This window comes from Pituophis catenifer, unplaced genomic scaffold (assembly GCF_029215685.1).
Source record: "Pituophis catenifer annectens isolate HBS135680 unplaced genomic scaffold, rPitCat1.0.hap2 SCAF_1, whole genome shotgun sequence".
NCBI classification, from domain to species: domain Eukaryota; kingdom Metazoa; phylum Chordata; class Lepidosauria; order Squamata; family Colubridae; genus Pituophis; species Pituophis catenifer.
In genome coordinates, this window is record NW_027256881.1 from 96,633,954 (window position 1) to 96,649,246 (window position 15,293).

At 38.8% G+C, this 15,293-nt stretch overlaps 1 protein-coding gene across 1 annotated transcript in view; it reads right to left on the bottom strand.

The window, feature by feature from the left end:
- SLC35F1 (solute carrier family 35 member F1) overlaps positions 1–15,293 on the bottom strand; it is a 222,983-nt gene that overhangs the window by 13,130 nt on the left and 194,560 nt on the right. The window contains exons 5-7 of the mRNA XM_070952931.1: positions 14,891–15,047; positions 13,071–13,123; positions 7,035–7,189 (exon numbers count right to left, since the gene is read on the bottom strand). Of these exons, the coding sequence (XP_070809032.1) occupies positions 7,035–7,189; positions 13,071–13,123; positions 14,891–15,047 (365 nt within the window). The remainder of the gene's footprint in view (positions 1–7,034; positions 7,190–13,070; positions 13,124–14,890; positions 15,048–15,293) is intronic.

Genomic DNA, 15,293 nt, shown 5'->3' on the forward strand with positions numbered 1-15,293 from the left:
GGGAGTGGAGGAAATGGATAGAGTGGAATAAATGTTAAACTAGATTTTATGGGGAAGGCCGCTTTGAAATGTTATAGTAATATATATAGAAGATTAAATGTTAAAGTAGGACTTATCGTATAGTTTTAAAGTGGAGAAGCTATTCTATAATGTTATAGTATAATGTCTTTTTTTTTTCTTTCTTTTCTCTTTTCTGAAATGTATGGATAAAGGGGGATGTCATAATATTAATAATATTTTTAGTAAGTAAAGGTCAATATTTAGAGGAGGGAGTAAGTAATCTGTTATGAATTAGGTTTTTTTTTTTTGTTATGAAGAAGTCACAGGGGGGAGGGGTGGGGAGGGGGGGGTTAGGGAGGGGGAGGGAGAGGGGGAAAAAAAAAGGGGGAAAAATTTGTATTTAAAAACTTTTTCAATAAAAAAAAAAAAAGAAAACCTCTAAAAGTGCCTGAATTATATTTTTTTCATTCTCTGTAGCATTTTTTTCTCGTGTTTTTCCCCATCAGACAAAAAAAATTGCAAAGGCAGCTGTTTCATAAAATTATCTATTGATTTTCAAAAGTAACATCTGTGTTCCAGACAATGATAAATCTCTGAGATGTAATATACAATGTTTTAGTGTCAAAAAGCAGAATCCACTGACATTGTAAATTCACACTTACTGTATCTTTTCCTATGAAGAAAAGAGCAATATAATTTATTTGAGGGAAAAAAAACCTTGGAGGCAATAGAACCGACGATTAAATCCTTGGTGTACATTACCCACATGAAATTCATATAATAATTTAAATAAAACAAAAATATAAATTTGTATCTATGGATGAAAATATATACAGAGGGCTGGGCAATCATTTTTGTGGACTCCAAATAGACACAGAGAGGACCAAAATGTAAGATTAAAGATGAATTAGCTGCACTAAGCTTAATTAATCAACTTCTATTAACCTTTACTTTGAGAAAATGTGACAAATTCTGCCATTACCCAGCAGAGTAATTTTGGATGGTTCAAAGGATCAAAAAACAGTGATGGCATCCAAAATGTAGGTTCCATTCTTGCTCTAAAGTTATTCAGTTTTTTCTTGTGTACCTGAAGATCTTCATCAAAATCACCAGAAGAACTGAGTGAATGACATCTCCTTTTGCAAAAATATTTTTCAGGCCAGATTAACCATAGTACTAACTGTAATAATATGACTCACAACGATCAAATTATTAATTCATGAAGGGAATGATTACTTATAAGTGAATGGATTTGTAATTCAAGCATACATAGCTTCAGTCCATTAGGAGAGTAGAGGGAGTGTTTTAAGAGATTTTTAAATGTGATTTTTGATTTTTCTAGAAAATTAATATTTTTGAAATTTCTCAAGCATTAACAATTAGAAATGAAAAGCGAAATGGCTGAGCTGAATATTCCATTACTTTCTTGCATTCCATTGCAGCCTATTTATGCAGTGTACTGCAGCTTTGACTAAGTATGTCAATTATAAATTATTTTACATTTGGCAGGTTCATGATTTATGAATAGCAAATTGAAATACATTTATATTTTACCCACCAATATTTGGAGTTTTTTTTAGATTACTACATTGTCTTTAAAATGATGTTGTATAATAGCTTTAGCTGCTGATTCACAAAGCAAAAGAAAAGAATTTAAAAAGGACTTTTTAAAAAGAATTTAAAAAGGAAAAATCCATCAAATTTCCTTGTCTTGAAAATTATTTTCTTCAGTACTTAATTGGATCCTTGGAAGTTTGATTGATTCTCTGAGTTGATTAAAAGCATTCAAAGGTTGTTTGCATTCATACTTAAACATGTTTGTATGTACTTTTGCTTGATAGATACAATTGACAGTGTGGTAGATATGACACAAAACTATGGGGCAAATGTTACCTTGAAAATATTTTGAGGTTGTGAGGACAGAAAGATCTAGAAAATAAATTAATGTGTCCTGATCCCGATCCTCTCATGGATGACTTCAAAGTAATTCTGGAAATAAACCTAACCTACTTCAGATGTTTTACTGTATATTATAAAATAGACTTGCCCCTTGGCTAGGCTTCAATAGCAATATCTGTAGGAAAAACAGGCAGTAGTGCAAATTGTAGCATGTACTGTTTCTTCATGGTGTCTAGAGTGAAAGCTTCCCACTTGTTCTATCTTAGTTGAAAGCCAATTAATCAAGACCATCAGCCTAGCCAATCCCACAACTCTTAATTGCAGTGTTTCTCAACCTCAGCAGGGACAATTCTGGAAGCTGAAGGCCCACACAGCTTAAAGTTCCTAGATTTGAGAAATACTGCTACACATCTAAGCAAAGGTCAACATGTGTTTATTCCATATATGAAAGTTGACTATAGCAATTGTTGGATTCACTTCAGAAGTAGTAGTAGGACAGTATTCTGCACCAAGCTAAATAGCAGAAAGCACTGGCCTTCAGTCTTTAATTATTGTTTTCCCTCTTTTGTCTCAGGCAAATGCCAAGGTTTGCCCAATGCTTGTAATGTTTGTTTGAACAACCAATCCATAAATAAATAAATAAATAAATAAATAAATAAATAAATAAATAAATAAATCAATCAATCAATCAATCAATCAATCAATCAATCAATCAAACCCAGAATGCAGATAAATTTTACTGGTAGTTTGCAGATTATTTGGGGAGTAGAAAGCTGCTCTCATGAACTTGTAACTGGTTCTTTTTATCTGCTCATTACATTTTTCTCACATGTAATATGTTACAACTCCTAATAGAACTGGCTTCATGAGAATGAACAACAAATTACATACATGATGCCATTTCTCTACTACTTTGAATAGCATCTTGCAATTCTTACTGTTATGGTCTATATGCTGATTCTTCAAGTCAAAGGCTGATCCTATCATGTGGAGAGCTAGCAGGGAATCAATCAACCAAACAAATAAATAAACAAAGGAGACCATTAGCAGGAATAAGCAAAGATTCTGGCAAAGATTTTAGATTCTGGCAGAGCACTAAGGCCCAGATTGTACCAACAACTTTGAAGGACAGAGCAAAGATGAGCTGCTTGGTTACCCAGAAAGCAAGGGAAAGCCCCTGACTGAGCTGTGCTGAGGTGTGCTTGCAGCTGGGACTACTTAGGAGCAGCTGCTAGAGCTTTGCTCATCTTTGGAAACAACCCTCCAATGTTGAACCTTTATGACAGGGCTGTCAAAGTCCCGGCCCACGGGCCAGATGTGTCACGTGCTGGCCATCCTCACGTCCGGTTTAGCAAAGGGGGAAAAAGTCCCGGTACGTCACGTGTTGCCGCTGGGAAATGTGAGTTGACATCCCTACTTTATGACATGGCCCAGAGTTGTGGAACTCTAGCCTGATCTAAACCATCCTTCTTTTCTACAATGCTCTCTTCTACCTTCCTGGATTTGTGATTCATTGGCTGCCTACTTCTATCCCTGGAACTTGTCTCTTATAGCTACAATTCCAGGCTGGGCTTTGCAGACTTTTAAGTCTGGATTCCTTCAAGTTTCAACTTATATTTCTACCAAGTTTCTACCAGCATTATGTTCTGGCTACCAGACAGAATCTCACCAGGCATTCTACCTGCCTTTGTAGTCATCTGTCTTACAATTCCTTCTTCTCACCTCATTGAAAGAAGGGAAGAATGACCAAACTGGAAGGCATGCGATTAAAATAACTTTTGCCTGAGCTGAAAGTCCTGTGTAATAATACTAGAGACCATTTGAATTGAATATGAAAGGTAGAAATCATGAAACCAAATTGCAATAGTAGGTGTGGAATGAGAAGTGTAAAGCCATGGCAGAAATGGAAGGAAGTATGTCTACCAGATCTGGGCTGCAACAATCTGGACAATGACAAAATGAAGGCAAAGAGTGAGTGTGCTCCCTATTTCTTTGTTGCCATCTACTGGTCATCAAGCTTTGGGAGTGGATCACTACAAGGAAGTTCATTATAGTAGTATCTTCTATATCAGCGATGTGGAACTGTGATCCATTTATGATCTCTGAACTTCAACTCCCAGAATTCCTGAGCCAGCTCGGGAATTCTGGTTCAGGAATTGTGGGAGTTGAAGTTCACAGATCGTAAAAGGGCCATAGTTCCACACCCCTGTTCTATATGGTCTCCTGAAAAATAATGAAGGTGTAAGTTAAATACAACATATCCTATCTCTTTCACTTCTGAAGGATAGAGTAAAAGGGTTCTAAACTATATAGATTGCCATTTTTTTCAGGTTTTCCCTGAAGAATGATAAAGAATGACTCTTTAGGATTTCTACATCAGGAGTTTAATACTTAACTACTTCTGATGAAATATGAATCCTGCTTTGGTAAGAGAATTGCTATGTGAGAAAAGACTGATAATAGAGTATGTTTGGCCACCGTAGGTGTCTAGGCAAGATCAATTACTCATTACACAGAATTACTGTTAGATGTAATTTTATAAACCAAATTAACTCAGAGGTTGTTTTTTTTTAGATGAAATTTATTTTCTTAAAGCGTAACTCCTAAGTCATTATAATTTAATAAAAATATGAATGCAATTCCCCCTCATTATAAATAATCTACTCAATTATTCATGAGTCATAATGCCATATTTCTCACTTCTTTTGCATTCATCTTCTTTGCAACAACCTAGCCTACGGCACTAATGAATGCAGGGCAGATAATAAATCTTGAAAAGTTCAGCTCTAATGGCAAGTTAAGATGATTCAACCCCTTTGAACGCCTAAAATGCTTTTCCAATTACTTTCCAAAGCAAAATAAAGGTAGTTCCTTGCATTTTGCTTGATTTATATTTTCTTTGCTATAGAGCAGAGGAAAGAGACAGCGAAGCCCAGCAGGTCCTTGAAAGTATCACGACAGTGAATTTTGGAAGAGATATTAAAGAGCTGGGCTGGTTCTTATTTAACTAATAAAGCCTTTTGCTCTCCTTTTGTCCATTGGTCAGTGATTACAAAATAAAAGGAACGATGTAGCTGAGGAGAAGAGCAGCTGGGCCGAAACCAAAGCAAGTGAAAAACATGCAGAGGAAAATCATCCTCAGCGTGATATTTAACACAAGCAATTTAATATTAATGCTTTATGCCTTCGGTGATCAGGGATACTTTTACTCCTCGTACAAGAACAAAGCCAGGGATTACAACACCACAGGAAACTGAAGGCATCTGCTAGTTACAAGTTGAAAAATATCACATTAAGTTACTTGCAACCCACAACATCCGGCTTATTCAATTCAAAACTGGAACTCTGTTTTGTCCAGCTGGGGAAATCTCAGAATGCCCTTACGCAGCAGATGTGCTTAATAATGGCTTCTTTTCCTTAGCAACACATAAAATTTAATCTGAACAAATAGGATATTGAAACACTGAATTTAAAAAACGTACGGTTTATGTTGATCAGCGCATTCTCTTGGTTTTAAGCTTCCTGTTCAATCCTCTTAATTTTAATTGCTTTGCATTATCTGTTTTACCTTTTCATTATATTGTAAGACAACCATCTCATTGTAACCGTGAGATGGGTGGCATGAAAATTTAATAAATATTTTGAGATTACATTTGATCTTGCATTAATCAGAATCAAGATAATTCCCCATATTTCCAGACTCTTTGCTTGTTCTCATGCTAGAAGAATTTATATATCAAGATAATTCACAATCCAACCACACTTCGGTTGCCACAAACAACCATCCTGATGCAACCTTACTTAACCCCCTGGGTTGAGCCTTCCTTCTGATAATGACTGACCAGGGAAGTTGCTTTTCTGGTATATTCAACAATCAGAGGAGGAATGCTGTACAGTGCTTGTATCAGAACCATTCAGAACAAACAAGTTGGACTGAAAACAGTATGAACTTTGAAGATACAGTACCAGTAGCACTTAGACTTATATACCGCTTCACGATGCTTAACAGCTCTTTTTTAAGCAGTTTACAGAGTCAGCATATTGCCCCCAACAATTTGGGTCCTCATTTTACTGACTTCGGAAGGATGGAAGGCTGAGTCAACCTTGAGTTGGTGAGGATCGAACCCCCAGCAGTCGGCAGAATTAGCCTACAATATTGCATTCTAACCACTGCACCTGTCGAGAGCCCTCGACAACTCATAGGCAGTCCTGGCCTATGCCTTCTGGAGCTCGCAGCCGGGTTTATCGTCAGCGGCAATGAACGGGGGGGGAGCGGGTGGCAACGCAAGTGCACACTGGTGGTGGGGGGTGTTAGAGGCTAACCATAGGCGGCCGGTCATGCAGCGGCCGGAATAGGGCCTGTTTTGACACTCTCTGCCCGATACCGGCGCCACAGTGAGAGGTCTGAATTGCGCGCATGCGCTGTGGCTACGATACCCGGAAGGGCGTGGAGATAACTGGTGCAAGTATTCAAAAGGCGTTGGGAGGCAGCCGCTCCCAACGCCGACTTTGTGTATGTTAAGCACTGAAGTCACTTGCCGATACCATTGCAGAGTGGGCGGATTAAACGATTCAAGCAACCATGAGCTGGTAGTCGAGGGTTTTTTTCACCCTGCTCTCTTCAGCGTTCGGAGGTTTGACAGAACCACCAAGGCTCTTACATGCTATTATCATTAGTGCAATATCAATGTTCGCAAGACAGTGGTCAATTACCGTACTCATATACAGATAATCCTCGATTTAAAACCATTAGTGACCATTTGCTGTTACAACAACACTAAAGTAACTTATGAGAGATCCTTTCATTTAAAACCGCTTCAACATCCCCATGGTTATGTGACCAAAATTCCAATGCTTGGCAACCAGCATGTATTTACAATGGTTGCAGTGACGACCAGGGGTCGTGTAATCACCATTGGTCAGCTTCCCACCTGTCTTCCAATGAAAAAAGTAAATAGGGGAAGCCAGATTCACCTAACAACCATGTGAGTCACTTAACTGTGGCCCAAAAAAAAAAAAAAGATTGTAAAATTGGGCATAATTCACTTAACAACCTCCTCGCCTAGCAATAGAAATTCTTGTACCAGTTATGGCTGTAAATCAAGGACTACCTGTAACTGGATTGGTCCACTTACCTTGTAGTAGAAGAGAAAGAATCCACAGAAAAGGCTGTATAAATCTGCTGTAAGAAGGGAGAGGTTGACTGCTGTAGCGCTCGTCTTCTTAATCACCACAGGCATGAAGCTGTAGAGGCCAAACATGCAGGCACTAAAGCCAACATACAGTAATCCTATAGGAAGGAAGGAAAAAAGGAAGGAAGGAAGGAAGGAAGGAAGGAAGGAAGGAAGGAAGGAAGGAAGGAAGGAAGGAAGGAAGGAAGGAAGGAAAATGATAAGCAGTCAGTACTGTCTTGCCCAGATTTTCTGAAGGCAACTTTTCTGCTGAGAGAAACAAACCTTGGAAGATTTCTAACTGCCCAAGGTATGCCAGGAGAGAGGGAAGGTAGCCTTAATTTATTTGTGTCCTGAGGTGTCAGAGTCAGCTGAGACATAATCCAGGGAAAAAAATAAATCTTACCTTCAGATATGTACTTGCCAGGAATGGAATAAACAAAGTGAGAAAGTGGCCTGGCGTGAGCTTTCAACATCACGACACATTTTCTCATCCTGACTTTTCTGAAAAGGCTGCTGTGTACTTGGCTACCTAAAGTACAGGTGACTTGAAATGTTACAAGAATGTCATTCTTGGCCCTCGTTTGATAATTTATAATCTTCCAGTTTTCACAGTCACTGTCTACAGTTCTAACACTCTGCCCTCACTCTCCCTGGCTTTGATATTCTGTATTTGTACGATGTTACTACAAGAATGATAATCATAGCAAAGTGATCGTATGTACTACAGTCACAAAAAAATAACAATATCCCCAGATTTAGAACTAATAACAGAAGTTCAAAAGCAAAGTTATCCACAAGAATTAACAACATAAAGGAGATCAACAAGTGGCAACATCTCCCCTTTATTTATTTGTATCCTGCCTTTATTGTTTTGATGAATAACCCAAGATGGCAAACATACCTAATACTCCTTTCTCCTCCTATTTTCCCCACAACACCAATCCTGTGAGATGGGTTGGGGCTAGAGATAGTGACTGGCACAAAGTCACCAAGCTGGCTTTCGTGCCTAAGACAGGATTAGAACTCCCAATTTCCAGGTTTATAGCTTGGGGGCCTTGACTACTAAACTGAACTGGTTTTATCTGTATAAATAGGCAAATTCCGAATGATACTGTTTCTTTCCCTGTGTGATTTATGTCACAATCTCATATCATTTTTTTTCCCTGAAGACTTTCTCCAGAACAAACATACCATAAATTTACTACGGCAATGTAATTACTTTCAGTACCTTCATATGAAAGTCTATTTACAGCAGTGTTAAGATTTCCCCCCCACCCTCAAGAGTTACTTTCCTTTTGGTTTAAAGATCGAGCTACTGGTGGAACTGATGGATACTATTAAAATGCAGCCATCCATCTTCTAGTACACAGTACATATTCAACACTTAATGTACACTGGGGAACGGGGTGGGGAGGTTTTTGGGAGAGAGTAGCTAAATGTCTCCTCACAACATTTCCATTACTTCTTAGCTTTGAAGAAAACTGTTAAGCTTTTGCAAAGAAGAGGATGCATCTTTTGTGATGGAAATAGGTAAGAAGCTAGCAAAGCTGAATAGAGAAGGTTGGTTTTTTTTGTGGCATTCTGACTCTAAAGCAGTGTTTCTCAATCTTGGTAGCTTGAAGATGGGTGGACTTCAAGCTACCAAGATTGAGAAACACTGCTCTAGAGCCTTGACAAGATCTGCAGAGCCCTTACAGGCCAGAGTTGTTCTGTTGCCTGATCTGTAGCATACAAAAAAATTCCCCAACATAATTACTTTGTTTTGATAGTCATAAACTGAGCTCAGACATTATGCCAAGCCATGACTGAGTGTAATGCACCCATTCACAAAAACACACAAAGCAAGTCTTGGCTTATGGGTGTCTGTAAGGAAGACAAAAAAGATGAATGACTTCATGTGAGTCATGCCATTCATGTCATTTGCATAACAATGTCATAATATAATATCGTTTGTCATCATCATGACTTCCCTGGATTTCTATACTTAAGCTCCCAATATTTTTCCGTTTTGGTTTTTTTTTTTATTGTATTTCTATCCCACGGCAATCTAATATTTCTTTGGTGGCTTCATCCAGTGTATGATTAAAAACACTAATGAAAAAATAATCATTAACTGCCCAACCAAAAGACATGATGTAACCAAAAGGCACAATATAATCAGAATAAAATACCAGGAGGTAAATGAAAAGGAATAAAAGAAGGCACATCATGCATATTTTGTTAAAAAGATAAAAATCTCCAAAATATTACTTTATGGAGATGACCAGGCTAAGCTCCCAGGATGACCAGGGAGAGGTTCAATTTGCCATAAATCACGAGTCCCTGCATGCCCACAAGAGATCTAAGTACAGCCAACTTTGAATGCCTCTCTTATCTCCCACGCATTTCCCTTTACAGTCAGTTGGCCAGATTCTTGTAGAAAGTTTAAGCTTTCAATAATTTTTTATACTCATTTATACTCATTTGAACTGCCTGAATTTCCTAGTTTCTGTTGTAACATTATGAAAATTAGCAAGGAGGGAACTAGCCTACCACCTGCTGTTAACATTATATACAGTAAATTTTCAGCAAGCATGCCAGAAACTCTGGCATAATGAAATTAAGCCCAGTAAACAGTAATAATTCTGCATCACAGATATAACATGATGAACTGGGAGTAACTGAAAGTAGAAACACAGGTTTTCAAAATACTCTGCTCAGTTGGGCAGGAAAATCAAAGAAAGGACGAAGATCTTGCTCAAGCATGCTTCTGGAGATCATGCTAAACCGTGTCTCAAAGCTGTACATAGGTAGCCCCAAAGAAACCTAGAGCAAGATCCCTGGAAAGCCTCCAAAAACAGTTACCAAATTATCATGTTTAATCAGTGGTGGGTTGCTCCCGGTTCGGTCTGGTTCTTGTGAACCGGTAGTAAAACCGGCAGGAGGCTCCGCCCACCCATCCGCATATTGTCATAGACAATCTGTGCATGCGCAGAAGCCTGCACGTGATCCCGTTGTGAACCGTTGGTAAAGGTAAGTAGAACCAGTGGTGGGTTGCCCCCGGTTTGCACCGGTTCTATAGAACCAGTAGTGAAACCAGCGGGAGGCTCCGCCCACTGACCCCAACGTCATCAGAACGCTTCTGTGCATGTGCAGAAGAGCGCGCGCATGGCCCGGTTGTGAACGGTAGTAAAGATAAGTAGGACCCACCCCTGAGTAGAACCTACCCCTGTGTTTAATGTAATAGAAGGGGAAAAGAATAATATTAATAATATTAATTGTATTTCATTGGAATGATACCATATCCAAGCTATCAGGGATGTCCAATCTTGGCCACTTTAAGACTTGTGGACTTAAACTCCCAGAATTCTCCCAGCCAGTCATGGATACCCTTGTGATACATGTAAGTAAAATCAACTTGACTTTAATGATTATCCTAGTTCTGTCCACTCTAGCTCCCAAAATGTTTCATCTCACTGATTTAGCATAATGCGCAAATGGAATCCAAAATCAAGTGATCTCTGCTCTAACAAAACATCTGCTTTTGCTAATTGAATGATAGCAAAAATGTGCTTCAGAGGCTACCTGTTTACAGACAGGTGAAGCTGGAGGGCCTTTGCCTCACTGCTGCTGGTGATTAGTTAGTTCATACCACCAAACATATTTCTCTCATTTCTTCTTAAAAGGGGAACGAGTCCCAGAAGCCTTGTAAAAATCTCAACTGCGTGATAAAAAAGACCGGTCATGCTTTACATTGATCCGTGTTCAATTTAGGAGCCATATTGAACAAAGCAGGAAGATCTTTGCAACTGAGGGTAATAGCAGATGTGCACAGCTTCATTAAGGTTTGGGGATAATCAGAGGAAATGATGAGGGAAGACCCAATGGGAGCAATGGTCGAGTGTGTCATTTATAATTGCAATCCTCAGCTATTGCCTCTGTAACCAGTCATTTGGAAAGGAAGCTAACTAGGAGCTGTTGAGGCCCATTAAGCATATTACCTCCCTTATTCCTCATTATAAGGGCAGTTGGGCTCAACGTGCCTTTTTACATTAACTGCCATTTGTAGCCTTCTAATGCAGATGGCATCAAATGCCATCTTTACTGTAGTACTTAAGAAATGAGCCTCCTAGACAAAACCATTTGCTTAGCACAGCAATGGGGTATACAGATAATAGTTTCTTCAGCTGAAAAAAAAAATTGGTACAAAAATTGCACCCCCCAGTACCGGAATGGGACAACTTGCCACAGCCAACTCACCACGGCCAATTCACTGCAGGACAACTCGCCAGGGGCAACTTGCCATGGGGCAACTCACTGCGGGACAATTTAACAATTCTATTTAATTATTTAAAATGAATAAAAAAATAATTTAATTTTTGCCATTCAAATTTCATTCTGTCCCTCATTTTGCATACTTTCTTCAATGATTCTATTCCACTAGTTGGCAAATGGGCCATTTCCGGCCTCCAGAGGGCCTCCGGGGGGGGGGGTTGGGGTGGGGAAGGCTGTTTTCATTCTCCCCAAGCTCCTAGAAAGGTTCTGGTGCCTGGGGAGAGAGAAAAACGGGCCTACCGGGCCCACTGTGCCAGGAGCAGGGCATGGGGCGTGGGGGCGCACACACATGCGCGGGGGCGGGACGCATAGAATTATGGGAGTGGGCATGTGTGCGTGCAACCCCCTTCCTCCCTGCTCCTGGCACGCGATGGCAAAAAGGTTAGCCATCACTGCACTAGTTCTTTGATATTAAAGTAACTTTTATCCTGTGATGAGTTGTCCTGTGGCAAATTGGCTGTGGCAAGTTGTCCTACAATGAGTTGGTTACGGCAAGTTGGCCATGGCAAATTGTCATAGCACACACACTCCCAGTCCAGCCTCCTCCCACACATTTTTCCAATTCTTGTACAAGCTGTAAAAAAAAACTCTCTTAAACAACCTCAAGAGGTTAGCAGTGGGGAGAAACAGAAGTTTCTTTATTTTGTAGGTGGGAGCCAAGTAGGGAGTTGTTCTGTCTCCTCTTCATTTTAAGGTTGTTGGGGTTTTTTTGCTTTAAGTTAAACAAACACACACCTGAGTGGTTTTTTTTTTTTTTTTTTATCAAGAAAGAGAAAAGCAAAAGAATTGGCCATCAGACTACATTTAGCCAATTGTTAGAAAGTAAAAGAAAGTTTCCCTTGCCCATCCCACTAAGAAATGTGAAAAAACCCACATGCTCTCAATTTCTGTTTGCTTTGCTTTTAATGTGCGCATCATCATAAACAGAGCAAATTAATGAGAGTGGACTACTTAATCATTATTTATGAAGCAAAGCAATCAAATTGAATTATAAACTATGGTTTATAATCAACCATGACTAGTTTATGTACCACACAAAACCATTAATGCCTACCACAGTAATTTGCAGATCCAAAAATATTTTAATATTGTTCACTGATGGGAATACAAATTTAACTAATTGCCCTTTGACTAGCTCAAAAAACTGTCAGTGATGTGGTTGCCACATGTCACTAAACTATAAACTATGATTTGAAAACCCAATTTCAGCATGTTGATGAACCCAGCTAGCATTTACCAACTTTTCAACTTCAGCTCAATTCATTATAGACTGCAAAAAAGATAATTTTTCTATATGTTGTTCTCAGGCCTATATGGAGCTAAACCAGGGGTGAAATGCTACCCGTTTGCACCAGTTCGGGCGAACCAATAGCGGCGGCGGCAGCGGGTGGTTCAGAGAACCGGTAGCAGGGGCAGCGCGAGGCTCCGCCCACCTGCCCAGACATCATTACTTCTTGGTTTTAACTAGGAAGTAACCTGCTTTTTACCTTCTGCGCATGCGCAGAGGGTCCAAAATTGCACGTGACGTGCGCTCACACTTCCGAACCGGTAGGGAAGTTAAGTAGATTTCACCTCTGAGCTAAACCAAGATGTTACCACCACTGTCATTTAAGCAATGCTATAATCTCAAACACAGTTTATTTTCTGAACAATAAGCAATAGTAAAGTAACTTCTAGTCTTACCTATTTGCCAGTCCCAGGGAACTTTTAACAATTCTTTGTGTTCCATTATAGCACTGGGAGAAAAAATAAAGAAATGTTTTGATAAGGGAAATTCTAATTATTTCTAATTATTTCCACAAAGTGAAGAAAATATATATATATTGTTAAAATAGAGGAAATCTCATGCTCATGTTAGTTACTACCAGATTTGTACAAACAGCTCTCACTTTCTCTCTGTATTTGAAATGTAATTAGCAGAGTAATGAGAGTTACTAACACAGAGAGCTATGTTTTTTTAAAAAGTTTTTTTTTCATAAACACATTTACATGTACAGTTATTTCCATCATTTTTCATTCATCTTTTCTTTTAACTTTCATTTTTAATTTTTACTTTTTCGGGGGCTGCTCTTTTACTCTTTACCTTTACTCCAACCTTTCTTCTTCTCCTCCCGTTTCTCCTACTTCCTTCGTTCTTCCTCTCCTTCTCTTTCCTACTTCCCCTTCTCTTTCCCCACTCCTCTCTTCTTCCCCCCTTCTAACCTTCTCTTCTACTCCTCTTTACCCTCCCTCTTCTTCCTCTCCTTTTCCCTTTCTTCTTTCTCCTCTTCTTAACACAGAGAGCTATGTAACGGCAGGAGTAGCCTCCTCTGTGAATGAGGAGAATAATGTAGAAGGAACCTTTTTCCTCACAGAAAAATTCCAGGTACTACCTCAAAACAATGTCTAGTTATAATAGTGTATTAGCAATTGTAGTAATGCTAGCAATAAAGCCTCTGCAACATTATATGATTGCCCAAGTTAAGTGTCTGTTTCTATATTATCTTCTATCAATTTTTCTGATAGAAGATAGGAGAATGTGGGGAGAATGGAAAGAAACAGATACAGGCCTCATAGAATGAAGCATTATATTAATGTTATTACTGGTGACAGATCATAATTTTGTCTTGATGTTGGAATGAAAGTACCAAAAAGTTATTAAAATAAAAGGACTGAAATCCTCGGTATTATTGAAAAAGTTAATCTCTCTTATATTGATTAGGCAGGGAAAGAATGCATGTCCATAATACGTAGAAATGTCCCAGCACAGTGTCCAGATCAGTTTCACTTTGATTTAACCCTTTGGAAATGGAGAAAATTATAGGTAGTCCTCAACTTATAACTATAATAGAGGCCAGATTTTGTGTCGTAAATTATGAAGCTTAGTAATGGACCCATGTGACCAACTTAATCTTACAAACTTTTTTTGCAGCACGGGTTAAGTAAACACAGTTGTTAAGCAAGTGCTACAGATGTTAAGTGAGTCAATGCATTCCTGCGGGTGTTGGTTTTTTTTTTTTTTTTTTTTTGCATGTGTACAGTATGTAACAGATCCAAGACAGTCTGTCCTTTTCCTCCAAAAATTTGCTTTTTTTAAAAAAGACACTTGAATGTCATTACAGCTATTGAGAGCTAATGTAATATAGTGATTAGACGTTGAACTATGATTGAAAAGCATTAGGTTTAAATCTCTACTGGTCCTGTTTGCTGCTATGAACATTTTAGGAGAATAAAAATGAAGGGAAACTAATTTGACCACCTTTTTTTTTTATGTGACCCATCCAGTAATTTATTGACTGATACAAAGTTAAAAAAAAAAACTTTTCTATTTAGCAAACAGAAATTTTATTTTTGAATGAAAGAATAAGAAAGCAAGGTAAAACGAGTGGACTGGATGATCTGACCGTTCATGTTGGGAAATCTATAGGAAAACACACAGGAACAAATGGAACATGAGAGAAGATGGTTGTGGATCTTTCTCTATTTGACATGGCAGGATGGAGTCGATGCCTCTCTTTACTTACAGCTGAATTCCACTGAAGAAGGAACCAAAGAGTCCAATCATCCCTAGGAACTCCACTCTACTCAGATTTCGTACGATGTACTCCTCACAGACATTGGAGATGCCATAGAGAGTGGCCCCACCTAGTACTAGAAGATCACCTATCAGTTTATTTTCTCCTAGGAGCAAAAAGAATTGTAAAAAAATATATATCACAATTTGCTATTAGAAGCTGTACTTCATTCTTTCAGAAACACTCATTGTGAGTTTTATACCAAAGAGTTCTGGCTACCATGACTGAGTCCTCCTCTCTGCAGGCAAAGGTATTCAATCCATGCACATGGAAGTTATATCATAGAGCAGGGATGTCAAACACGATTTCATTGAGGGCTGCCTCAGGGTTGTGTTTGACTCGGGGGTGGGCG